Raw genomic sequence first — 27,961 nt, 5'->3', positions numbered from 1 at the left:
ATACATTTTTAATATATAAAATAAAGCATGATGAATTGCAACTTCTTTATGACCTAAGTCTTCTTGTCCCAAACTCTTCTTGGGTCGTTTGGTTGGCCCGTACGCTAACGTTTACGGGAGCTGTCCTTGTCGACAGAACCAGCGGCAGACGGTAAACATGTTCCATAAATAAGCAACACAATCCACCATAAAACGTGCAAGAAGAAGTAAATAAGGAACTGCTTGAAGCAAGCTAGTGGTTTGCTGGACGCTAGACACTATTTCCGCATTTGTCCACTTTGACACTGTTGTCATGTGGTTTCTTCGTCAGTAAAGGGGGTAACAAAGGGTAACTAACGTCATTGACAGGCGACTGCACTACCCCGTGTCACTGTTTAGAATGGGAATTTTCTCATAATTTACAAGTAGTTGAAAACATTAAAGATATTGTTAGTAATCAGCTGGACAAAATATATAACACTAGCCTAGTGCTTTTTGGATATTGTACTGCAAATATCTTACAAATTGTACCTTAAATTTTAAATTATTCATTTAAAATAAGATAGATTTAGTAGTGTAACAGTTTCAATTGCTTTTTTTTTTCTTTTGGACTTCTCTGTACTTGTTCATATTTACTATGGTGTGTACAAAAGGACATGCTGCACTGTGTTCATCAATTTCTGTGTTTATTCACCTATGAAAAATTGACAGAACAACACTTATCAAGCAGATTGGCTAATTACATCATTGAATCAACGGTGAACTGACTTTAACTGAAAAATGTACTGTTTGTTATTAACCTCTTGCATAATTTTCCTGTTTGACACTGAAAAGCTATCACAATCAGTACTGTATAAAGCACTACATAAATAAAGGTGACTTGACTGTGTAATATCGTAATGCAGCGCAGCTGGAACAATGTTATTTATGAACATTTTTTTTTGCATGTTACCTGCTCAGGTTTTATTGGCACCTATAAAACACCCCAACAAACAATATTGGAGAGAATACTTCTGCTGGATTGAACTCATTTGACTACAGCAGCATGAGTACAGGAGCAGTGCTCATTATCCGGCTGGAGAGGCATATCTTTGTGGTCAGATTCAGCACAGATTTTGTTCCCCTCTTGAACCACTGCCTGGACCACTGATTCTTCAGCATTGTGAAATATAGTATGATTCTTCAGCCTCAAGCCATCAGTGACACTCTGCATTCAGAAATACAACACAGAGAAAATTTGAATAATTATCACATTTCTGACTCTGTGAATTTGATTTAGATGACAAATATATGAGGTCAATTGTATGAGTCCTACCTTATTAAAGCTATCTTTTATATTTGTCTCCTTTATTGTGATCTGAAATCTGGGTTCTGTAACAGCTTTCTGCAGGTCATAGCCAAAGAACAGATAATTCAGGATCACCTGAGATGAGAAACACAGGAGAGAGGAAAGGGATTTTAGAAAAAAGACATATACACTTAAAAATTACAAATACCTATTGTTTAATTATTAAAATATATACTCTTAGCCTGCATGGTCTTATGCAGAATAAACAAATGTTTTTTTTCAAGTCCAGAATTATAATCCAGAGTAATCTAATGTCATTGTACGTCTTCAGTGTTTTTTGTTACCTGAGCAACTGATGTGGTGATATTTGTCCCACCTGCACCTCCAACCACCATTTGGACTTGTTTGCTCTGTTTGTCCAAGATGATTGTGGGACACATTGATGAAAGTGGCCTTTTACCTTTGTCAAAAAAAATTGTGTTTTACATGTGAACATTTATATTTTACTTGTACATAATATTGTAACTCATTCAAACTATACTGTTTTGTACCTGGTTTAATTTGGTTGTTTTTGCCAGGACCACTTGTCAGATCAGGATCAATGAAATCAGACATTTCGTCATTAAATATAATGCCTGTTGAGCGTGACATCACTCCAGAACCAAAACTGTGAGAATACAGGAAATATTCAGATAACAAGACTGAAAAGATCAGCAAAGCAACAGTCATTAAAATGGAAAAGCATGTCTCTAAAAAAACAATCAGGGACATGCTGGGGTTTGAGATAGATCCTTGTTAACACGACAAAATTTATTTAGTCAAGAGCAGTGAGGGATTCTTTTTCTTTCTTTCTTTCTTTCTTTCTTTCTTTCTTTCTTTCTTTCTTTCTTTCTTTCTTTCTTTCTTTCTAACAAAAGCTGGTAGATTAGGCACAGTTACTTTAAACACAAAGCATTTATGCAATATAACGATATACATCTGATTTCTTTCTCATCTGTTTAAGTTCACTTAAGACATAATCAACAGTTTCAAGCATGCTGGGACACTAGCATACACTAGGACGGGTATTTTGACATAATTTTGTGTGGGCTGTGAAACATGGCTCTCTTTGCATGCCCAGTGTTATGTGTGTCACAGTGCATGAGTAATGAATTGAGTTCTTTAGAGTTTTCTTGCACTTGAATGCTTTAAAAAACCTTGAATGTTTGAAATGGCAAGGCTTAAAAAAACATGAAAATTCCAAACATTCGTGATTACATGCAGCAGTTGCACAACTGGGAAGTTACTGTCCCGAGTGTCTTTCACACATGAAATCACCAGGCCCCTGGTCCTGCCCGGCCTGACAGCTATGGGCCCCTAGGAACATCCCCACCTTTCTCCAATAGTGATGGCCCTGGTGCAATATTTTTCTTTTTTGAGTAAATTGTGTTAGCAGTGGATATATAAATATTGCTAAAGGCTATGTCCCACTAGCTGATCTGAAACAACTTGTGGGAGATGTCAAATCTACTGACTGCTCCTACTGAAATCTTGCTTTGCTCGGTCAGAGTAGAGTTACAGAGTACAGAATTTCTCTCAGACTTCCAGTCTGTAATGCTTGTCGAAAATAGCCACAGGAGCACTGCTTGAATATAGAAACAGAAGTGTAGAATTGTAACTCACAGAAAACATCAAGGTATTTGATGCAGCAATCTCACCATGTAAAGGTGTATGAGGCATTTGTTCCCTCTGGGCAATAAAGACTCATGTTTGAAGTTGCCCATGAGTCAATGACTCTGCTGATTCTCTGACAACTTCCAACATGTTTAATATTATGAAAGAGCACTCAGCAATGTTCCCTTTAAGCTGTATGCACACACGCGGCCGTTTGACTGAATTTGATTTAATTCTAGTAAAATAAGTGACGTGACATTCAGCCAAGTATGGTGACCCATACTCAGAATTCGTGCTCTGCATTTAACCCATCCGAAGTGTACACACACACACACAGCGGGCAGCCATTTATGCTGCGGCGCTCGGGGAGCAGTTGGGGGTTGAGCAACCTTTCGATTGCGAGTCCGACTCTCTTACTATTAGGCCACGACTTCCCCCAAATTAAAAGAGGAAGAATTGCAATGCTTGGGCAAACTGCTAGAGTTGATATCACTACAGAGTAAGAACCAGTGAATGAGACTTACAGGTTTCATAGAAAGAGAATGATGTGTGCCAAATGAGTCGCTGTAGAAACTGAATACTTCAATGGTTGCCGACAAAATAGGTCAAATCAAGAGACAATGCAAATGCAATGACGTGAAATAAAACCTCATCATGTATTATAGAAGAGTGGCTTGATTAAGTGCTGGAAACAGTGAATGATGGGCACAGAATGGAAAAAAACTCAAGAGACATTTACAGTCACACAGGTTTGTGTAAAAACTGTAGTTCATAGGGATGTTTAAATAGCTATATAAGAATTCACACTTTTTTTTTTTTTTTAATATTTCTCAGTTTAGATACATCAGTGTGTATATATATATATATATATATATATATATATATATATATATATATATATATATATATATATACACAGTTAGAAAGAACAGTGTCTATTCAAGTATATTAAGAACTTTTATTTTAAATTACAATAATATTTTACAATAATATTTTCGGGATATAAAATTCTATATTTTTGTATCTAAAAGATACAGCCTTGATGAGCATAAGAAACATATTTAAAAAGCTTTACTGATCCTAAACTTTTAAACGCCAGTGTATTATACTGTAAAAATGTTTTCTCATGTAACCTTAAATGTACATTTAGTTACATCAAGGGTCAAATCAAGTTAAAAGTTACACACTTTTTTTGTGTGTGCATTGTATATGTCTGGTTTAAAGAATGTTTTTGTTTTGGTGGCCGAAATATCCGCATCCTGGGTGTGTTAGATCAAGACCAAGATTAAGGATCACTGCTCTCTTTATCTCTTATTATTTCTCTTACTTGTTATTGATACTGCTGGTGACGGCCACTGCACTCCCATCTTCTGCGAGGACAGACAGGTGATATGTGCCATGGTCATATGCAGGTACACCATCACTGTCCTCTTGCTCAAAGTAACTGATTTGTTTGAAGTCATCTTTAATCTTACTCCTTATGTTGTCTGCAAAGCTCACTGAGGTCATTCTTTTTATAATCTGTGAAGTAAGATTGACAAACTTTATAAAGGAACAGTGAAAGGCTTTGAGAAAATAACATCTGCCATAATGTAAGTTGTTCCTGTCAGATCAGATGCGGCAATAGTTAACACAATTCAGAAATTATGTATTTGAGATGTAAGATGGCTCAAAGGTAAAGTTCACCCAAAACTGCTATAGTATGGGGGGAAAGTTTGCTCATTTTACAAAATTGTTATTTTTGGGTGAACTTACCGATATTAGCCTGTGCATATCTGATGAAGGTCCAGGGAATCCATAAGTAGAGCTGAACTCACCTCAGTGAGGTCTTCACAATCAGGGTCTCCCAGTTTACTCTTCTGGGCATCAGCGAAGCGGAAAGCCTCTATCATACGATGATAGGTCAAAATCTTATTCTCCGTTGTGGACACACTGCTTCTTGAAAAGTTGTAATCTGAAATGAATTTAATCTTTTGAACTGAACCTTAGAAATTGTTTAAATATAATATTAAAGACAGACTCTTAAAATGACTCTGTGTTTGTCTGTTATCTAAGAGAAGAGCAAGTCTTTTGGTCCTTTACAGCTTTTCAGACTGTATGATATAGTCTGGCGACTGTCCTTTGCTATTGCCTATTTGGGGATACTCTAAATACGGGCCATTCCAGAGCACGGAGCCCTTCCCCCGGACAGCAAACCAAATATGCATTATGATACTTCAGCTAATTATATGTAAGCTTGACCTCGTGAAATGATGTTTTATTAACAAGGTTCGGGAGGAGCGCGTCAGATACTTAGCCTAATTAGCACAGTTGGAGTGCAATTAAGTTAATCAACACTATGGTATAAATACAGCTGACTTACCTATATCCATTGACGGTTTATCAGCATTCCCCTCAACCCCATCTCCTCCACTTAGAGTTTATATTACACCTTTATATGGGAGGGTACTCTAGATTTGGGCCATTCCTGTGCTCGGAGCCCTTCCCTCGGACAGAACGCCAAATATGGATTATAATACTTCAGCTAATTATATGTAAGCATGAACTCTTGAAATGTTGTAACAAAGGTAATAAAGAGTTGGTTTTTATTATTATTAAGTCCCTTTCCAGCTCAGACTGCATAGGTTAAAGCTTATGGGTCTGTAACGTGGTGAATGAACAGCTCAAAAAAAACCTGAGGACTCATGAGATGAACTAATCAATTATCTTTCCAGCTCAAGACTGCATTGGTAATGCTTATGGGTCTGTCACATGATGAATGAATGACTCAAAAAACCAGAGGACTTATGAGATTAATTCTCTTTACGGCTCAGACTGCATTCACTGAAACAGGTGAACTACAAGACTAATTCCAGTACAGAACCTATAGAATTTTGTGCATTCGCGACTGAACCAATAACTCCCGAGACGACTCTGGCATTTTTCCTGAGTTTGGTGTTCTTCTAGCGTTCTTCCTGAGTCACATTAAAGATTTGTTCATAATGAATAAATCGTTCAAGAACAACCCATCACTAATTGTGATGAGTGGGGTGGGATCATGAAAGTGGAGATTGGCTTGGCTCCCATGGCTCTCAGCTCTGCACCACTTGTCATAAGAATTTTAAGCTATTTTAACTTAAGAAATTGAGTTTGTTTCCTCTGTTTGAGGGAATAAGTTTCCACAAATGTTTTGAGTATTCTTAACTTTTCATGTTTTACAGTTTAGTACAGACAGGGAGAAGAGTGCTCAGGACGGATTTTATCAGATCGACTACAGATAGAGATGGCAGATATTATATATATATATATATATATATATATATATATATATATATATATATATATATATATATATATATATATATATATATATATATATATGAGAAACAAAACATACAAACAGTATGTACACAGTACACAGATGCACGCTCACTGACCTTTGAGTATGTTGAGTATCAGAGCGAGCACAGGTCCACCGAATGGAGCATCCGGGGCATGAAATATGTATTTCCCCACAGTGAAGTTTAATGCATGCTCATTCAGCACTGGCTTATAACCCTTTAGATCCTCGTGTGTTATTATCCCTCCTGTAGCACAAGAAACAAAGATTCAGCGAGATTGGCATGGCCCTTTAGATATGAAAGAGTCACATTTAAGCATTAAAAACCTTTAGCCTTGATATCATCCAGTATATCCTGAGTCAGTGACCCATCGTAAAATGCATCTGGTCCTTCTTCTGCTATCTTCTTATAGGTATGAGCTAGTTGGATAAATCTTATTGTGTCATTTTCCTTTAAGATGCTCTTGTTGTTTGAGCCACAAAAAACTTCACTGGAAAGAATAGAAAGACAAGAGCAAAACATATAGAAACACTGTTTGTAGTGCCACCGCAACTGACCCTTCGCAAAAACCTGCCCTCCTTAGTTACTGTTGCTATGTCCAAATAGCCATGCCGCTCTCATACTGCACAACTCATGTGGTTATAAATACATCCTGGAGCAAAGAGGAAACTGAAAACACGGCAACAGACATGCAGGTTACTTTTGATATGAAACAACATCTCAGCTTCAAAATGTTGTCCATTAAAACAATAAATATAATTTTGTGTCTCTTTAATGTGGCATGACAGATCGCTGTAGCGGTCCTTTTTGGGAATGAGGAAGTACCGGCTGTAGAAGCCTGATTCGCTCTGTGCTGGGGGATCACTTATATTGCCCTTTTCACCAGCATAGATTTTACCTCTGAGCGAAAGACATGCACATCCTCAGATGTCACAGAGGATAGGACCACACTGTTGAATAATGGGGGCCTCGGAGCTAATCTCAGTACGTAACCTCATTTTATTATTTCAAAAACCTTCTTTGACAATACGGGGATGGCCTGCCATGCTTCGGGCTACATGGCGAGGGCTTGTATTGGTTCAGGCACTAAGTCGCTGTAATGAACTGTGTTGCTCGTAAATAGTGGAAGAGGAAATTTGCTCTCTTTTTGTGCATGTTTGTGTTTTTTAAAATCCCCTATGCTGGGCTCTGTGCAGGCAACAAACACATCGCTTCGACCACCTGGAATAGAACAAGGTGACGTGAAGGAGGGACGAGGCAATTTGGAGGATGGTCCGGCCACAGCGGGACTTAACCTTCCCCTCTTCCTGACTGGTGCATCAGGCTGACTTCTGAGGCGATGGGTCCAGCACTATCTTGGGCCGCTTCAGAAGGGGGTAGCACTTAGGTAGCACAAGAGCGCTGTTGGGGCTCAGGCTGTGGCATGAGCTGGTTTTCAGTGTAGTTTTACCAGGCTCCTGAGCTGGTACTGGCTAGGGGTCACTCAAGGTAGTAAAAGATGAGTGCTTGGGAAAAAAGTATCACATAGCCTGGGATGACTTTTATGCAGCAGTGAACCTATCCGCAGCAGGGCCGTGGAGTGCAGTGCCAAAGCAGCCTGGCCAGCTGAGGCGTATGCTCACCCTGCAAGAGCGTGGGTGACGATCGCCTTAGACTTTCATCCAATGGTGGCAAGTGTGCAGCCATAGCTTCGTTCTCTGGAGGGATCTTCTCTGCCCCTTGCCGTCAACTGCAGTGAAGGTGCGAGAAGCAGATGTTTTGAGGTGGGCAGAGTAAGGGGCATGCCACGACTTCGTTAGCTCCTTGTAGACCTCAGGAAAGAGGGGTTCAGCCCTCTGGGGAAGGGCCTGGCAGAGCCCCGGCAGGAACCACTCATCTAGTCGGCTGTGTGAGGGCTCCTCAGGTGCAGATGACTACAGTCTGAATTCTCTGATGGCCTTAGACAGGATCAGCTGGATGGATTAGCTCAGTGTCCACAGAAGTCCTGGTGTTGATCGGCTGGGTAGATGGTGGTGGGTTAAAATTAATTCAACTCTCATCAGCATAAGAGAAAAACCCACTCTCAGTCTTGTAATTAAAAAGGTTTATTCTTTGCAAAGAAGGTCAGACAGTTATACAGAAACACAAGTTGCTGCAGGTTGTGACAAAGGTCGGTCCCCCTATATTTAAGGCCTAGATGACCTCCCACACCTGTGGATCTCCCAGTTGTCTCCCTTCTTTGCCCAACATGGCTCTGTGGATCTCTTGTCACCCATACATCTTCACCTAGGCCCCAAACCCATTTATCACTGTGACTACACAGCAGTTCTAGGAAAACACATGCACATATAATGTTCCATAAGCATATATGGTCATGCAAAATCGACGGAAACAAATTTTTCCACCACAATGGTGAGGGGACAGGCCTCTGAGTTGAGCCTGACCAATCCTCGGTATCTTCAGACCCACCGAATAAGACCAAATCATTCACACTGGCAAAAGAATGCTGGTCTAGGTAGGTGAAGCGGACAAGCAAAAACTTTCTCTGAGAAGAGATAGATGCACGCAGACCATGAGTTGACGTGAGCTTTATCTCATCCTTCATTCTTCCTCACGGGCTCCTGGAAAGAATGAACTGCGAGGGAGTAAAAAGCAAAGACACTTTCTGAATAGAAAAAGGCCAAGCTCATATCCACACAATGTGGACAAGTCATGCCAGTGAACGTGGTTTGAGCTGAGATGGCAGCTGGTTGCTCGAAGCTGCGTGCTTCTTGTGAGCGGCGAGCTGCTAGAGGACCAAGAGCAGGGAGAAGTGGCTGATCTGCTGCACAAAGCAGCAAGGTGCTCAGCGGTGATCTCAGCTGCTTGATCGGCTTCAGGTCTCAAATCCATGAAGAGATATCAGTTGTCGCTGACGGAGAAAGAATCAGTTTGCCTGGATGTGACAGCCGCTTATATAGCCCGATGCCCCGCCCATTGGTTGAAAAAGGCTTCAGAAATCGGAGAAAAGGGACATAGCCTAAACGGTCCGTGTACGTTTTGTTAGTTTGTTTTCCAAATTGAAATGAAATAAGCAGAAACGAGAAAACGGCCCCTTTATTCGTTTTTTCTTTTTTTTTTTAAAAACGAAAAAACGAGATTTCGGCTTGATTTTTCGTTTTTTAGTTCAGAGGCATAAAACGAATAAATGACTTCAAAATTCGTTTTCCACATGTGGGCGCTCCTGAGACTCCCCTTCCGCCGATCGGTCAAGCAAATCTGAGCATGTGACGTCACCAGTAGTCGCTCAGGTCTGTTCAACAAAATAATAGTCCTCTAACGTTACTATGGCTACCGATTCTTAAACTGTACAGGGCAGGTCCTGTTGGGCTTTCTTCTGTGCAACTTTACGCGTTTCACAGAAATCTTTACATCAGAAATATTAAATATTAGTCTGCCACCAGCCCGTTTTATTTAGCTGTGCGGAGTTAAATCTGTGTGGTGAAGCTGCGCTAGACAGCGCCGAGCGGGAGAGGATCACTGACCAGTGTTCAGTCAGCAGTCAGAACTTGGGTACCGATGATGGTCAAATACATTTTTACTGAAAATGACCCGCGAGTATGATCGACAGGACGATAGCGGAGGCAATTAAAAGCGCACTATAATTCTGTTAACAAAAACATAATTTTTTTTTTAATATAAGTGACTTTGTCTTTGTTTTTATCAAATAATTGTGAACCACAAACCGTTTTAAAGGGCGATTTCCAAATATATTTTATTTATTTGTTATAATATGGGTATTTTATTATTATTATTATTATTATTATTATTATTATTGTACTTTTTTACTGTTGTTTTTTAATTAACAATATATCATAACAACTTATAAGGATCAAAATCTACAGAAGAGATTAACAAATAACATGGTGTTGTCATAAGTTAACTAATCAATGGGAAAATTTCCTCACCGGCACAACCCTATTCTTAATGTTGGCTACATGTTACAGATTTAATGTTGAGCACATAATGTTAAAGGCTTCTTAAATACCATTTCTCTCGGTTGAAGAGTCAAGAAGGATGTGTTAATTTACTGTAGATTTCAATCTGTCATTAGTTGGTGACCCGGTGTAATTATAATAGCATAAATAAAAACAAATACATGTAATAGGCTATGTATGCCAATAGGCAAAACACATCTGCTTTTCCTCTAGATCACTTTACAGTGTGATGGAAATAAACTTTTCTTAAAGCGTGTTGTATATCACCACAGCTTTATTGGCACCCTTCTATATGTGTTGTATACTGTAATAGACAATTGTCCTGCAAAATGATGAGGTTTCGTAAAAAAAACATTGCGAGCAAATGTCGAATTGTGTTTTGAAATTTAAATCAACAACGTGAGGCTTCAGGCTGTCTGATGAACACTGTATGAACAAACACCCAGCTTTGCATTATAGGTGGCACAGAAACAGCATCTGACCTGGGATTTATATGTACTTTACACACTGTCTATTGCAGCTCAAAGGAGGCACTGTGAATTTACATAGCAATTTCATTCCAAGAGGCTATTAAATGTGAAGTGACAACATGAAACTACTTTCAATATATATAAAAAACACCAGCAGTTGGTGGCAAGTCACCCTGATAATGATTAAATACCAATTTACTCATTTAGGCTCACAATAAGCAGATTACATAATTATACCATGAAAAAAATTATATATATATATATATATATATATATATATATATATATATATATATATATATATATATATATGTGTGTGTGTGTGTGTGTGTGTGTGTATGTGTACAGTACACATTGTCTCATTGACTTCCATAGTAGGAAAATATATATATATATACTATGGAAGTCAATGAGACCAGAAACTGTCTGGTTACTGACATTCTCCTAAATATCTTCCTTTCTATTCAGCAGAAGAAAGAAATTCGTACAGGTTTTGAAACAATATGAGGGTGAGTATATGATGACAGAATTTATTTTAAAGTGGAGTATCCTTTAACAAGTGAACTGGATCAAGTTCCTGTGGAATAAAAAATGTTATTGATGGCATGCATTGTTTCTCGTTTTTATTGTTTGATTATACAACCAGGACTGGACTTCCGTTTGGGTTCCACCCAGTAGGTGATCCTGCTTTTACACACACACACATATATATATATATATATATATATATATATATTTATATTTATTTATTTATTAAATTTTTTTCATGGTATAATTATGTAATCTGCTTATTGTGAGCCTAAATGAGTAAATTGGTATTTAATCATTATCAGGGTGACTTGCCACCAACTGCTGGTGTTTTTTATATATATTGAAAGTAGTTTCATGTTGTCACTTCACATTTAATAGCCTCTTGGAATGAAATTGCTATGTAAATTCACAGTGCCTCCTTTGAGCTGCAATAGACAGTGTGTAAAGTACATATAAATCCCAGGTCAGATGCTGTTTCTGTGCCACCTATAATGCAAAGCTGGGTGTTTGTTCATACAGTGTTCATCAGACAGCCTGAAGCCTCACGTTGTTGATTTAAATTTCAAAACACAATTCGACATTTGCTCGCAATGTTTTTTTTACGAAACCTCATCATTTTGCAGGACAATTGTCTATTACAGTATACAACACATATAGAAGGGTGCCAATAAAGCTGTGGTGATATACAACACGCTTTAAGAAAAGTTTATTTCCATCACACTGTAAAGTGATCTAGAGGAAAAGCAGATGTGTTTTGCCTATTGGCATACATAGCCTATTACATGTATTTGTTTTTATTTATGCTATTATAATTACACCGGGTCACCAACTAATGACAGATTGAAATCTACAGTAAATTAACACATCCTTCTTGACTCTTCAACCGAGAGAAATGGTATTTAAGAAGCCTTTAACATTATGTGCTCAACATTAAATCTGTAACATGTAGCCAACATTAAGAATAGGGTTGTGCCGGTGAGGAAATTTTCCCATTGATTAGTTAACTTATGACAACACCATGTTATTTGTTAATCTCTTCTGTAGATTTTGATCCTTATAAATTGTTATGATATACTGTTAATTAAAAAACAACAGTAAAAAAGTACAATAATAATAATAATAAATTAATAAGACGGGTGACATAAAATACCTATATTATAACAAATAAATAAAATATATTTGGAAATCGTCCTTTAAAACAGTTTGTGGTTCACAATTATTTGATAAAAACAAAGACAAAGTCACTTATATTAAAAAAAAAATTAAGTTTTTGTTAACAGAAGTTGTAGTGCGCTTTTAATTGCCTCCGCTATCGTCCTGTCGATCATACTCGCGGGTCATTTTCAATAAAAATGTATTTGACCATCATCGACCTGATCGACTACTGGTGATGTCACATGCTCAGATTTGCTTGACCGATCGGCAGAAGGGGCGTCTCAGGAGCGCCCACATGTGGAAAACGAATTTTGAAGTCATTTATTCGTTTTATGCCTCTGAACTAAAAAACGAAAAATCAAGCCGAAAACGAAAAAACGAATAAAGGGGCCGTTTTCTCGTTTCTGCTTATTTCATTTCAAATTGGAAAACAAACTATCAAAACGTACACGGACCCTAAATGGCTTATGACGCAGTACGAGTGTAGTATCAAAAGGGAACTCAAAAGTAAAATTAATAGAGCTGAAATTAAATCACCAGTTACTCAAAATTTCACAGAGGTAAATCATGCAGTTAATGAATTGTCTGTTAGGGTAAAAGATGTGGTGTTTCTGAAAATAAATGGATCTTATTGCCTCAAAACTGACAAACCACACAATTTTAATTAAGATATTAATCTGTCTACTTTTCTGGGAAGGCATATATTTTCAATATTTTTGTTAGTTGTATAATTTTTTTTAAATGATCAATAAATAAATATATATCAACTTGTATACATATATATATGTGCATATATATGAATATATTTTGTCAGAAAGACAGCAATCACTGAGAAAGTTTGTTTTGGTTAAATTTATACAAATTAGCCTAGTCTTTCAATAGTTAACAAATGACATATTCTTACCACAATGCTGGACTATTCAGAATTTTGCCACTATCCTCATTGATGGCTAAGGCCAAGGCCTTGCCGATCTGAAATCCGTCTAATGCCAGCTTTATACTGGGCTCAAATAGCTCCTTCCATTGCAGTCTCCCGTGTCTTTTGTGTGCCAACTCATAACCACGCAGCAGTCCTGGTGTACCTATAAATAATCCTGCCATTCATGAAAAAAACACAGAGGTGTGGTCTAGTAATTCAATGGTTAAAGTGACAAGAAATCATAACATAGATTCACTTTGCTATTTGCTACAAAAAATGTTGAGACTGTTCTGTAAAACCAACATGGAGGCTGGATTAGGGGATGTGTAGATTTATGGTGGTTTACCTGGGTTTGCGTTTGGGTCTTTGCCAAACATGTCCTGTGAAGCACTCATTGGAGCAGTTTCTCTCGCATTTATTGTCTCCACCTTTCCTGAGGTTGAAAACATGAAACTTTTACACAAAAGGGTGGCCCAGTAGTCAGCTTCAAGAGAGCAAACACATATTTGTGTTCGAAAAAACAAGGCATGTTTTGGATTCAAATTATATAAAAAAAACACCTTTATTCTAATGGCATCGCATATAGAAAACATTTTTAAAATACCCACAGATGGCTGCAAACCATTCCAACAATAAATGCCTTCTTTAGGATATTTTTTATTAAAGTGATAAAATGCTGTCTTGCAAAAATGAGTACACCCTCATGAAAGTTACTAAATAAAACTAAATAAAAAATGTTGGTGTAAGGTTTAAGACAGGTTTTGATCAACAGGGGCCCATTTCACAAAGGAGGTGCAAATGTATCTGCCAGTATAAAATATAACTAGCATCTAATTATTATTTACACTTAGCCTGTTACAAAGAACTGCTACTTTTACATGATAAATACAATATATCACGATTTTCACAGAACATTTATTTCTGTAAATATCATCTAGAGCTACTTGCACTTAGCCTACTGTAAATAGGATCTATCGCTAAGAAAGTATGTTACTTCCACTTAAAATATTATTCATATTATTATTTTATATATATTTTTTTGCCCATGAGATACCATAAAATGATTAGCTATTAGTTCATTAATCTAACGTTCTGCCAGTGTTCACCAGTGACATTATAACACTGATAAGAATTACATTTGTATTGAATCTGAAGTATGCAGATGGCATAATGTTTTGGGCACGGAAAACTAGCTTGTAAAACGATTGATTGGGTTAGAGTCCGGCTTTCGCCAAGCTCATTCTTCTCACTTTTCCCATCACGTCACATTAGAATTTATTTTCAATAAAAATGAACAAAATTTTCTAAAAATTGTAAAAAAAAAAATTCTGTAAATAGCATCTAGAACTACTTGAACTTAGCCTACTGTAAATAGGATCTATCGCTAAGAAAGTATGTTAATTCCACTTAGTGTAAACAGCCACTGCTGTATTTTTCTTACTCTATTGGCAGATAATTTCTAAAATACTTAAATTATTATTATTAATTATTGTAACCAAAAACTCAGAGTTTCCCACCTCAGGGTAAGTCAACTCAGAGTTCAAGTTTAAACTCAGAGTTGGTTGAACCTCCTTAGTGAAACGGGCCCCTGGTGTGGATAAACAACCATGCATGTCACGTCTGCAGGCTGCATCTGACTCTGTGAGATAGTGTCACTCTTATCATAGCTTTTCAGACACTCTCTTGGTATTTACACGGCTCTTTTTTCTACTAAAACCGATTGCACTGTATTTTACATTTTCATTGTATTTAATGTAAAATCATTTTCTATTTTTAACTGTTTAAATTCATTTATTCAAGTCCATATTTAAATAATTTCCAAAGTTTTAAAAGTACTTGTTTTTAATTTTGTTATTATTTTTCTTCATGATTATTTTACTTTCTTTGATGTTAAGTACTTTGAATTACCATAGTGTATGATATGTGCTAAATTAACTTGCCTTGCCCTGCCTAAAATCTAGGGCTGCACGATTAATCGCAGGCGATTGTCATGCGTGTCTCATCAGTAGAGCCGGTTCTGTGATTATCAGTAAATATCCATCACCTGGTTTCAAATGGAGCGGCACTTTCCAGCTATAATCTTTTTTGTTCTTAAAATGTTCTAAGAACATTACCATCATGATTGGTCTGAAAGAATTAGGTCTTCACCAGAAGTCTTCATTTGGTGATTAGTGAGTTTATTAGTAAAGCTGCTTCTGTGATTAGCAGTAAATGTCCATCAGCTGCTTTCAAATGGAGCTGCACTTAATATCAGAGGTGTGACTTTCAAGTCACAAGCAAGTTTTCAAGTCATATCCCAAGTCCTCAAAGGGTTAAAGTTAATTAGATAAATAAGTGACTAATTAAATGACTATTATGCACTAGTGATGAACACCTGCTGTTATTGATAACTACAGAGAATCAGATGTTGATGTTTTATTGATTAAAAAATGTAAACATCATGGAGATCAGTGTTTGATTTAGTTGAGCTCTTGACCCTTGACTGCTGTGTTAGATCTCTTTCTGTAACACTTGCACGAAGTACTGTAAAGCAGAGAGAAAATGGAAACTGTCTGTATATGATAAGCAAGTAATCATGTCTGATTACAGTAAAATTGACAATTTGTTTAAATTACATTTTGCATAATCAACACAGTAGAACTATAGCATGCAAAAAAAATTATGTGATTGAATTTCTTAAGTCTATTAAGTGCATACAAAATTTGAGCTCCTCTGTCTATGAAGACATATAGACATCAAGAACCAGCAAATGACTCTCAACAGTGGTGACAATCAACAAAATGTTGCATGCTGGGTAACACCATGGTAAAAACTTGCACTGCAGTATGAAAAATTGTCACCACTGTTGAGGATCGTGTGATAAGTGTGCATGTCTAAAAGACTGAACTCACAGTTTGGTTTTTATTTTTTGATCTTACAACGTTGAAGCATTGTGATGGTGTTTGATTGGTGGGGCTTTTTTTTTTTCTTTATGTAACTTCAGTGCAGTAATATGGTCAGTCAATAATCCAAAGACTATTTCATGATGTTCAGTCATCATGAGATATAAGCAGAAAAAGCATAAGATCATCTGATACTGCAAGGTTTGATTCAGCAATGCATACATGTTTGTTGCAAAAAAAAAAAAAAATATTACAATTGTTTTGAATCAAATTCCTTTGCATTAGTAAAAGGTTCAAGAGACTACCTAAAGCAAACCTAGATCACAATTATGGTGGCAGAGTGTTTTTGTTTTTATTATTTTTATTTTTTTTCAGTTGAAGGCTGTGGCTAAATTCAGTTGTAGTTCTTGTGTTTCTCTTTACTTCAGTGATGTTGATTGTTAACAGCAGATGTTCATCACTAATGCACAATCATCATTTAATTAGTCACTTAATTATCTCATTAACTTTATCCCTTTGAGGACTTGTGACTTGCTTGTGACTTGCTTGTGTCCAACCTCTGCTTAATATACAAAGCCAATTTTTTTCATGGAACAATCTGGTCAACTGGTTTTATCAGGAGTCCAACCTAGACTATTAATTTAATATTAGTGACTATATCAGACGTTCTGCAATACATTTTTAAAGAATGTTATCCTATCTTTTGAGAAAAGATTCTGGGAACAAAAATAAAACTGCCCACTAAAAACATTGTTTAAACAATCCATGGGAATGTTCTTAGGTCATTTTTAAAACAAAAAAAAAATTACAGCAGGAGAGTGCCGCTCCATTTGGAACCAGGTGATAGACATTTACCGCTAATCACAGAACTGGTTTTACTGACAAGACACGCATGACAATCGCATGCGATTAATCGTGCAGCCCTATTTCATGGTTAATATATAGTTTTCACTTATTCTCCTTTCTGAAACAGGCCCCAGGTGAACCCATGCTTTTCGTCTCATGAGACCAAATCAATCATTCCGGATCTAACAGCATCCAAAATGATTAGGTGTTGTTGGAGGAGGAGTACAGTGAGAAGTGTCTGGTTTCTGCAGAGACATTCAAGTAAATCACTTATATGTGGATGTATGGGTGATAAAGGTGTCATCAGTTAACCAAAAAAGTGTTATCAATATGATCATTATTGTACTCATAGGAGTTGTTTTTTTTTGATACTGCTGACATTGTGGCAGACTGTTATGGGAGTCTGGTTAAATCACACGTACCTGTTGATGGATTGTATATGGTGAATACTCCCCCTCCTCCGATGCCCACACTTTGAGCATTAAACAGACTCACACACAGCAGAGCGGCGATAGCAGCATCAATAGCTGAACCATTACGCTTCAACATGTCCCTGCAAACACAACAAGAAACAATGTAAAAGTCTCTGTCTCATGCAAGTAGTCTCTCTCAGAAACATGAATATGGCTCTTTAAAATCTTACTTTCCAATCTCAGAGCAAGTCTCAGCATCTGCTGCCACTGCTGCTTTTTTATAGCAGTTATCAGGGGTCTCAGGGGTCTCAGGGGTCTCAGGGGATCTCAGGGGTATCAGAAAGTGTATCAGACTGATTATCGCTATCAGAATCAGTACTAACACAACGGCACACATGCATCTGAAAGCAGAGCACCAGAGTATGTATACATATATATATATATATATATTATTTGTGTGTATGTGTGTGTACATGTTTCATCACCTTTTACAGGTGAGACAACCCATCACAGAACTGCCCCTGTCCACCAGTTTGAAGAAACTCTTAAAAAAAATCATTAAAAAAGACAAACACTGTGGTATAAGTCTGGTGTGCAGCTTAAAGTATAATTTATTTTCATTATAAAAAAAAAAAAAACATTAAAACTTTCCTGAAAATCTCTATCTTTTAAAGGGATACTCCTCCGTGTTTTCATATTAAACTATGTTTTTCCCTTAACTAAGACGAGTTGAAAAATACCTCTCTCGTCTCAGTGCGTGCACTCAATCGCTTTGGCGCGGTGTGACACTTTGAAAGCACTTAGCTTAGCCCATTCATTCAATATGGGCCAAGCAGAGAAGCTACCAAACACCTCCACGTTTTCCCTATTTAAATACAGTTACTCGCGTAGTGTAACTCGACCTAGGACGGTAACATAAAACAAAACGTTGCGCTTTTCTAAGCGTGTAAAATGTATAGCTATATTGTGTGGCGGAATACCATGGCAAGTACTTGTAAGCACTTCGACTTGGCGGAGTAATATCTTCACTCGTGAAAAATCCTCTCACCGACCCCCGCTCCCTCTAGTGAAGATATTACTGCGCCAAGACGAAGTGCTTACAAGCACTTGCCATGGTATTCCGCCACACAATATAGTTAGTTACTACGCGAGTAACTGTATTTAAATAGGGAAAACGTGGAGGTGTTTGGTAGCTTCTCTGCTTGGCCCATATTGAATGAATGGGCTAAGCTAAGTGCTTTCAAAGTGTCACCGCGCCAAAGCGATTGAGTGCACGCACTGAGACGAGAGAGGTATGTATCAACTCGTCTTAGGTAAGGGAAAAACATAGTTTAATATGAAAACACGGTGGAGTATCCCTTTAAGTCCCACAGAGGAAAAATAACATTTTAGAGGTTCAAAACATCATGAGGTAAATTAATGATGAGAAGTTTCACTATTGGGACATCTATCCCTTTAATCTGTGCAGGAGTACTGCAATATGCAGCTATATGCAAGCCCTGATTTCTATTAAAGATTGTTACTTTATTTTGTTTTATTTTATTGTTTTTCATTCTGTTCTGGTTTTGGAGTCTTCTTTCCAAAAGTTTATAAGAACAGTTAAAAAAGTAATACAGTTACTCAATAAAATGTGAAATATATTACCGTAATTGGATGAGAAGTTGAGAAAATACTCTGTTTCCAGAGGTGGTGCAGTTGATAAAATGTTATATTTGTCAGATGTCAGGGTAAATATTCCACAAGTTAACTACATGGCCACTGGCGGTACAGCTTCCTGCTTCCTGTTCTTGTTTGCTATGGTGCTAAGCAGGCTGCCTTTGTAGTTATGTCGTGCTTTCTTAAAGAGTAGACCCACTCTTTTGTGCATACAATTTTCACTCTCTGTTATATAAACTGCTAGATTTAATTCTGATCTTATCAAATATTAGCCTATTGGTTGTGTTCTAAAGAATAAAAATTCAGTTTTTATTTTCAGATTTCATATATATTTTTCATTTATAAATTGAAGATCAGTATGAGAGAGGCAAAGGTGTATGAGAACTTTATCCCATCACTTTATCCAAGCAATATATTTTAATTGCCTTTATATTTTAATCTGTAACTCCTTAAATCGCAACATATAATTAAGTTTTTATGTGTAAACTTGGTTTAACGTGCAGTGTGCAACAATGCTTTACCTAAATTCACTACTTCAGACTTATGTGCTCTCTAGAAGCAGTCAATATCGCTTTATTTTGCCATCCCAAAGAACGGTGCTGGACATAATAGTCAAAAGTTACCTGTTTTCACGCAAAACAATGTGTGGTGGTAGTTAGGCATTATTTATTAAGTATTATATAATATTGTTTTATTTCCAACCAACTGCATTTAAATCAGATAATTTAAAAAAATCTATAACTTTTTTTTGTCTAACACAAACATCAAGATTCAGTGTATGAATTTCAACAATGGTGACATGCTTCATGCTGCAACATATTCTGGGTACATCATGCAAAACTCATCCGTGGCACCCAGAATGCATTGCGGCATGAAGAATGTCACCATTGTTGAGATTCATATCATTCAATGTCAGTACACGTCTATGCCACATTTCCATCACAGAAACTAAATGAAATTCTAGGTAAAAAATGCTTCTCAGGAAGTCTCTGATGGTGAGGTAGTGCTTCTTCAAAGTTCTGGATTTTTTGGGGGTGGGCCTTCTGATATGTGCTACTGGCTTTGATGTATCTTTAGTGGTAAAACATAAACTATAATTTGTTTTGGGTAAGTCTAACATATTGTCTTTGCTCTGTATTCAAGTTGTTTATATGTTAAAATGAAAATAAGAAGGCAAATTTATATAATATTTCATTTCATTGTAATGGCTGTATATATACATATATCCCTGAACTAAGTACATTACTGCAGCTGTTATTATGTTTAAATGAAAACAAAAGGAGGCAGTGGTATTTGATACCCTATTTTGTTTTATTGTAAACATTCAGAGAGGAAAATTGCAGTAGCCATGGTCAGCTGACTGAAGTTATCAAGTACGCTGCTGTTTGCAGATTTACTGGATTTGTGTTGTTGCGGACATCCACGAGTCAAATGCACAAAGTCTGAACTACTGAGGATGCATGTCCAAAATCAACTACTTTGGATTGAGAAACACGTGCAGACCTATGTCACCAGTCTATTTGCCTAATCTTCCCGGTACTTTACACCGTGGTGGAAACACAGAAAGCTACAGGTCTGGGGGGAAAAAAGTTCCTGGGAAAAAAAAGTTCCTTGTACAAATGTTCTGGTTAATTTCGGTGGAAACGCGGCACTAGTGAAGTAGTGATGGGGAGTTCAATGCTTTTCTGCGAACCGGTTCTTTCGGACAGTTTGATTCAACAAACCGGTTGAAAAAAATATGGTTCACCGGTTCTTTTACGCTTGACTTAATGACGTCAAGTTTATCAAACATTTAAATACATAAAGTCAGTAATAATAACTTTAATCAGTTCAAAACCTCATAATCATGAAAAGTTTACAATTAAGCTTTGCAACAACGCACCCAAATACAGTAACAGCAATAATGTGCTTTCAAAGATTTAAGTCTTGAAGATATAAAGTATATAAATTAGGTTTCAGAAACCAGTGCAGAAACCATGATCCACTTACTATACATAATCCATTGCAATGTATTTGTTATTAAATGAACTTATGTTTCCCTTCATTCAAGCCCTCTGTTTACCCGCGCTCATGACATTAGCTCAGAATCAATCACCAAAAGAATCAGTTCAGTTCAGACGCGCTGTGAGTCAGTCGGCTTCACGCTGAATCACACATGCGCAGTATCATCAGCTCCTTGGTTCTGGAATCGGACACGTCCGAAAGAAAGGGTTTTCGGATCATCAGTACACTGAACCGAAAACCGTTTCTTTCTGACGCGTCCGATTCGATCTGGATCCGATTCGCAACCGGTTCTTGACTCGAGAACGAGAATCGCTGTAACCGGCACGTGCTGCAGTTTAGTTTCATCAGCTGCTCTACTCCTGTTCATGTTCTGTTTACTACAAACTCAATTAGTGAATGTGTCATCATTAACTATAAATACTGTACAGATATTTCATAAATCATCCCTTATTCCTATTAAACATAGAGTCTCTAGAGTCTTAATTATTGTCCAACTTCCCTGAAAACCCCTTTGGCCTATAAATAAACAACAATATACAGATAAGAAACATTCATCTTAAAAAAAAGCAAAATAAAATATAGTTATTTTATCACACTTTCCGATGTTTAACAAAATACTTGAAAAATTACAGGCATGCACAGTATCATCAGTTCATCGGTTCTCAAATCGGAAGCGTCCGAAAGAAAAGGTTCTCAGTTCAGTGTACTGGTGATCCGAAAAAGGATGCAACTGGTTCTTGACTCAAAAACGAGATTCAGCTCATTGGTTCTCAAATCGGACGTGTCCGACAGAAACGGTTCTCAGTTCAGTGTACTGGTGATCTGAAAAACGATGCAACCGGCTCTTGACTCGAGAACGAGAACTGCTCCATCTGGCTCTGCTCGGTGTTCATCTTCAGTTCGGTCTTCACAGCAGTTCAGTCAGTGTACTGTTTGAGTACATGAATTACTCCGGGATATTGGTTTATTCTGACTCAGAGGGAGCATCAGTCACGTTCAAAAAGTTAACAGCTTAAGTCATTTGTGGATTAATGCTTATTGGAGACGCAAACTGTTTCAAACGATTCAGTTCGAATTGGTGAACAGGTTCAACCGGTTCACTAAGAAGATCCGGTTAAATTGTACGATTCGTTCGCGAATCAGACATCACTAATGGGAAGCATCATTAGAATGTCAGAAAATAATGTTGTAACAATGTTATCAATAGACATTTTTTGAATGTTTTTAGAGAATTTTATCCTACCTTTTAGCAGAACATTCTGGGAACTAAAATAAAACTTGCCGCTGACAAATAGAACGTAAAAAAATTCTAGGTTCTAGTTCGCTGACAAGCTAGGCAATATCGCGTTCATAATCGCAGGTGAATCGCATGGGGTTATTAACGCGATATTGGGTAGCTTGTCAGCGAACTACGGCTCTGTATATTAAGTGCGGCTCCATTTGAAAGCAGCTGATGGACATTTACCGCTAATCACAGAACCGGCTTTATTGACGAGACACGCATGACAATCGCATGCGATTAATCTTGCAGCCCTACTTGGAAGGAATGACTTGGTTCCTGTAGAAGCCATGTAATGGGAAAGTCATGTGACCTAATGTTTATGGGAGTGTCATTCATTAAGTGGGATTAAAACACCTCTGGGGTGTGTGCGTTGGAAAGGGAAGAATGGGGGTGAGTGCAGGAGCACATATTTTGTTGACCGTACAAGCCTGTACAAACCTTTACAAATAAAACATCAATTAAGCTTTTAAGGAAACGCGTCACGAAAGTTATTCCTCCACTCAGCTCCTTAGCGGTCTTTGGATTGTTCTTTATGCACCACTACATGTTAGTCAACAGAAATTGTTTGTTTGAGAACATGAAAGCGTCTACTTTGGATTCAGGAGCCAGGCCCTCATGCTTAGATTTGACGGAAAGGAAGTGCAGGCTGCGCAGCGCCGACTGAAGGGGATTTACATGCTGGTGTTAACAAGAAGGATCATTGCACATTGGACTTCCAAAGCAAAGGGGCCGACGTCTTTGGATATGTTTGTTGCTAACAATCATCACACAATTGGACGTTCAAGGCAGCAGGATCGACAGCTTTGGATATGTTTGGTTTGCCGCTGTTGAACTGGTAGGATATTGGGTTCTCAAGTATTTGCTTGTTTTCGCGGATGATTTGAAATGATTTGGCAGTTTGCAGTTTGTTCACGCTATGGGCATGTTTGATGAATTGTTGTTTAGACTGCTGGGCTTTTGCGAATCTATTGGAGTTGAAATATCCATTGATATGCATTGTTTTGGATTGTGTTCACTTGTTGTGTAACCTGGTTTACTAATATGCTTTTAATATCCAAATCCGTTAAAGGATTTTTAGGCTGCATTAATTAGGTAAACCGGAACCGGGAACACTTCCCATAACACCCAATGTACTTGCTACATCATTAGAAGAATGGCATCTACGCTAATATTTGTCTGTTTCTCTCTTGTTCCGAGGTCCAGATCCAGTACGTATCCAGACCAGATGGTGGAACAGCACCTAGAAAGGACCTCTACATCCCTGAAAGACAGCGGAGACCAGGACAACTAGAGCCCCTGATACAGATCCCCTGTAAAGACCTTGTCTCAGATGACCACCAGGACAAGACCACAGGAAACAGATGATTCTTCTGCACAATCTGACTTTGCTGCAGCCTGGAATTGAACTACTGGTTTCGTCTAGTCAGAGGAGAACTGACCCCCCAACTGAGCCTGGTTTTTCCCAAGGTTTTTTTCTCCATTCTGTTATCGATGGAGTTTCGGTTCCTTGTCACCTCTGGCTTGCTTAGTTGGGGTCACTTCATCTACAGCGATATCGTTGACTTGATTGCAAATAAATGCACAGACACTATTTAAACTGAACAGAGATGGCATCACTGAATTCAATAATGAACTGCCTTTAACTGTCAATTTGCATTATTGACACACTGTTTTCCTAATGAATGTTGTTCAGTTGCTTTGACGCAATGTATTTTATTTAAAGCACTATATAAATAAAGGTGACTGACTTGTTTTGGGAAGTGTTTTGTGCTGTATTTAGCCGCACTGCTGGAGTGTGTTTGGTGAATCGTTGTTTAGAGTGCTGGGCTTTTGTGAGTCTATTGAAGTTGTGATGCATATCCAATGACATGTGGTGTTTCGAATTGTGTTCACTTGTGTGTCGTACTTAGACGCACTGTGTGCGTGCTTCAATCATGAGTGAGATTGAAACCCGGTGCAGATGTTGAACTTGAAACGGACAAATGTAGAAGAAAAGTTAAACTCACAGCAAAGGCTTTGACTTATAAACTTGAGCAACTTCAGAAAGAACGAAAAAGAAACATAAATGTGATGTTAAATGTTAAAAGTTCTATACCAGCCATCAAAGAACTTGCGCTGAAAAATGAGAATGTTTCAGCTGTACAGTCTGAAGTTGATTCAGTGATTCCCATTATTGCCTATTGATGAGCAAATCAAACAAAATGAGTGGTTTTCAAGCATCTATAAATACAGTCAGAGGTGGACACTACAGGAGTCAGAAAGTAAAAGTCCTGCCACACAGCTAAATCCCCAGAGTAAAATTAACTCTGTTCAGAGAACATTTGGTCCCTCTCTACAGAGAGTTAAAATAACTCTGAATCAGAGTTAAAGTTAATGAGATACTTAAGTGATTAATTAAGTGATGATTGTGCATTAATGATTAACATCTGCTGTTAACAAGTTCTCAGCAGAGGAGGATTCAACCACTCCACAAACAGCATTACCAGCTTCACTTATTACTAACCAGGGGTGCGTTTCCCGAAAGCATCGTTGGCCAACTATGGTCAAAAGTTCATTGCAATGTCCATTGAACTCTATTGGTAACGACGGAACTTGCGACCATAGTTGGTCAACGATGCTTTCGGGAAACGCACCCCAGACTGACTTTATTTCTGTCAGAAATCTACAGAAGGTCTTATTAAGAATTAACAGAGGTTTAGATGTTGATGATTTATTGAAAATGTATGATTACCATTATAGTGATGAGTGTTTCCTTCAGTTGGGCAGTTTGACTCTTCTTTGGGAGTTTGTGGATTTTGTAGCAGCTTTTACCAAAACGTGTAATTTGTTACAAAGAAAACCAAAAACAAAGATGATCAGGTGATATAGTGTTTAACAGCAGATAGTAAAAAAAAATGCGCTTATATCGTCACTGTCCAAAAGTGGTCATTTGATGTTAATAGGTTATATTCACTAACAATATTTGATGTTAATAGATTATATTCACTAACAATACTCTCTTGCTACAGATTGGACATTTTGAATTTTTTTAAATACATAATAGGGGATTTTTTTTTTCTGAGACACAGACATCAAGAATCAGATTATGAATCTCAACAATGGTAACATGCTGCAATGCATGCTGGGAGCCACAATAGTATAAAACTCATGGCTCCCAGGATGCATTGCGGCATGAAACATGTTACCATTGTTGAGATTCATAAGCTGATTCTTGATGTCTGTGTCTCAGAAAAAAAAAATCCCCTATTATGTATTTAAAAAAATTCAAAATGTCCAATTTATGGCAAGAGAGTATTGTTAGTGAACATAATCTATTAACATCAAATGACCACTTTTGGACAGTGATGATATAAGCGCATCATTCTACTTTTTGTTGTTGAAAACTAGATCACCTGAACATCTTTGCATCTGGCATTCTTTGCAACAAATTACATGTTTTGGTAAAAGCTGTTACAAAAACCATAAACACTCAAAAATATAAGCTAGAGTCAAACTGCCCAACTAAAGGAAACATTCATCACGATAATGGTGATCATACATTTTCAATAAATCGTCAACATCTAAACCTCAATGCTCAATACGAACTTCTGTAAACGTATGACAGAAATAAAGTTAGTCTGGTTAGTAATAAGTGAAGCTGGTAATGCTGTTTATGGAGTTGTTTAATCCTCCTCTGCTGAGAACTTGTTAACAGCAGGTGTTCATCATTAATGCCCAATAATCACTTAATTAATCACTTAAGTATCTCATTAACTTTTACTCTGTTTCAGAGTTATTTTAACTCTCTGTAGAGAGGGACCAAATGTTCTCTGAACAGAGTTAATTTTACTCTGGGGATTTTGCTGTGCATATGTTTATTCCACCCATGAACTCAGCAGCTGATTTCACCATAAAATCAGCTGCTTATAAATGTCTCTTTATAAATGTCTCCTATTGGTAGTTAATATAATTATGTCTCCTATTGGTATATTACCAATATCCTATTGGTATTCCTATATGTCTCCTATTGGTATGTAATATAATTATCAATTTATAAAAATTAGGGGATGGTATGTAGGAGCCATTTAATGGGAAAGTCACGTGACCTTATGTTTATGGGAGTGTCATTCATTAAGTGGGGTTAAAACACCTGTGGAATGTGTGCGTTGGAAAGGGAAGAATGGGGGTGAGTGCGGGAGCACATATTTTGTTGACCGTACAAACCTGTACAAATAAAACAACAGTTAAGCTTTTAATGAAACGTGTCACGAAAGTTATTACTCCACTCAGCTCCTTAGCATTCTTTGGATTGCTCTTTATGAGCCGCTACAGTTCCTCCTCTGGAGAAATCAGCTGCTGAGTTCATGAGTGGAGCAAAAATATGGCAGTAATTTTACTCTTTGGCCTCTGAACTATCAACCTTTGCTTCTTCCTTAGGTTTGAATATAGAGTATAATTAACAATGCACAACATTTATGTAATTTAATGTAGCTTGATAAATCAATGGAGCCTGCTTGGTCTTTGTTTTCTACTCAATGCTGTGTTCACTAAGCTCTTCAAATGATGCTGTGGTTTGGAAACAGCAACAGTTTCCGTCTGACTCAGTGCTCAGTAACAGGATGTGGGTCAAAGCCGAGCAATAGACAGGAACCAAAGTGCAAATGCATCAACTGGGGTCCAAAAAAACATTGTTATTTTTAATTCATACCTCATATCTCTTTCCAACTAATTTAATTGAGACATTTGAATAACCACACATTTGATCATGAAAAATATTGTTGAATCTGATTTTGATTTCACTTTAAGGTAAGGGAGCATGTGCTGGGTATGCTATCTATACCTACAGAGCAGTGGTATAAAGTCCTGAGTAGGGCTGCACGATTAATCGCAGGCGATTGTCATGCGTGTCTCGTCAGTAAAGCTGGTTCTGTGATTAGCAGTAAATGTCCATCAGCTGCTTTCAAATGGAGCGGCACTTAACATACAGAGACTTAGTTCACTGACAAGCTACACAATATCGCATTCATAACCGCATGTAATTCACCTGCGATTATGAACGCAATATTGCGTAGCTTGTCAGTGAACTTACTCTGCATAGTAACCCACCTAGAATTTTTTAATGTTCTAGGAATGTTTAGAGGCAAGTTTTATTTTAGTTCCCAGAATGTTCTGCTAAAAGGTAGGATCTCTAAAAACATTCTAAAAATGTCTACTGATGGCAACATTTTTCTCTAACATTCTAATAAAGCTTCCCATCACACTAGATGTGGACTGACATTACTCAGAAGTCAGATGTTGGTTGAAAGTGAAAAACCAACCTCTGATTGGTGTCAAACTCTAGCGTAAATGCTCCAAAAACAGTATTACCAACTTCACTTATTAAACAAGATTTATTTCTGTCATAAATGTAAATGGTGACTTGAAAGGAATGACTTGGTCCTACTTCATAGGCCTGAAACGTATGGCACATGCTTCCTCTAACTCAAAGTTTTCTTTTATAGGATGTCATTTTTAGACACATTTTGATGCTAACTGTGAATTGATCAATATCACAATATGGATTAGATGTTGGAAGAATTGTATGTTTGAATGTGCGTGAATATGTTCAGAAAAAACAAATCCATGTGC

General features: G+C 37.4%; 1 protein-coding gene across 2 annotated transcripts; it reads right to left on the bottom strand.

Moving 5' to 3' along the window:
• Positions 1–799: 799 nt before the first annotated feature.
• Positions 800–19,194, bottom strand: LOC132144145 (glutathione hydrolase 1 proenzyme-like). 2 transcript variants are annotated; one of them, XM_059554894.1, is made up of 14 exons: positions 19,057–19,194; positions 17,898–17,956; positions 17,643–17,813; positions 17,422–17,552; positions 13,618–13,704; positions 13,257–13,446; positions 6,567–6,730; positions 6,337–6,486; positions 4,738–4,874; positions 4,248–4,441; positions 1,819–1,934; positions 1,612–1,727; positions 1,295–1,402; positions 800–1,186 (listed from the first exon to the last, which is right to left on the bottom strand). In XM_059554894.1, exons 2-14 carry the CDS (start codon positions 17,918–17,920, stop codon positions 1,007–1,009), a joined length of 1,767 nt encoding a protein of 588 aa, XP_059410877.1. In that variant the 5' UTR covers positions 17,921–17,956; positions 19,057–19,194; the 3' UTR covers positions 800–1,006. The 2 variants fall into 2 exon arrangements, with proteins under 2 accessions (XP_059410877.1, XP_059410878.1); XM_059554895.1 differs by lacking the exons at positions 17,898–17,956; positions 19,057–19,194 and having other exon boundaries at positions 805–1,186; positions 13,260–13,446; positions 17,643–17,727.
• Positions 19,195–27,961: the final 8,767 nt, after the last annotated feature.

This window comes from Carassius carassius, chromosome 7, assembly GCF_963082965.1.
Source record: "Carassius carassius chromosome 7, fCarCar2.1, whole genome shotgun sequence".
In the NCBI taxonomy this organism is placed as follows: Eukaryota; Metazoa; Chordata; class Actinopteri; order Cypriniformes; family Cyprinidae; genus Carassius; species Carassius carassius.
The sequence above is the reverse complement of the archived record's forward strand: the minus strand, read 5'-3'. Positions and strand labels throughout refer to the sequence as shown.

Excerpts from the sequence above, each read along its gene's own strand:
- LOC132144145 (XM_059554894.1), bottom strand. The coding sequence starts at position 17,920 with ATGGGTTGTCTCACCTGTAAAAG. Across the intron at positions 13,705-17,421 it reads CATATACAATCCATCAACAG|GAAAGGTGGAGACAATAAAT; the intron begins GTACGTGTGATT and ends TTTCAACCTCAG. Across the intron at positions 1,403-1,611 it reads TCACCACATCAGTTGCTCAG|GTGATCCTGAATTATCTGTT; the intron begins GTAACAAAAAAC and ends TTCTCATCTCAG.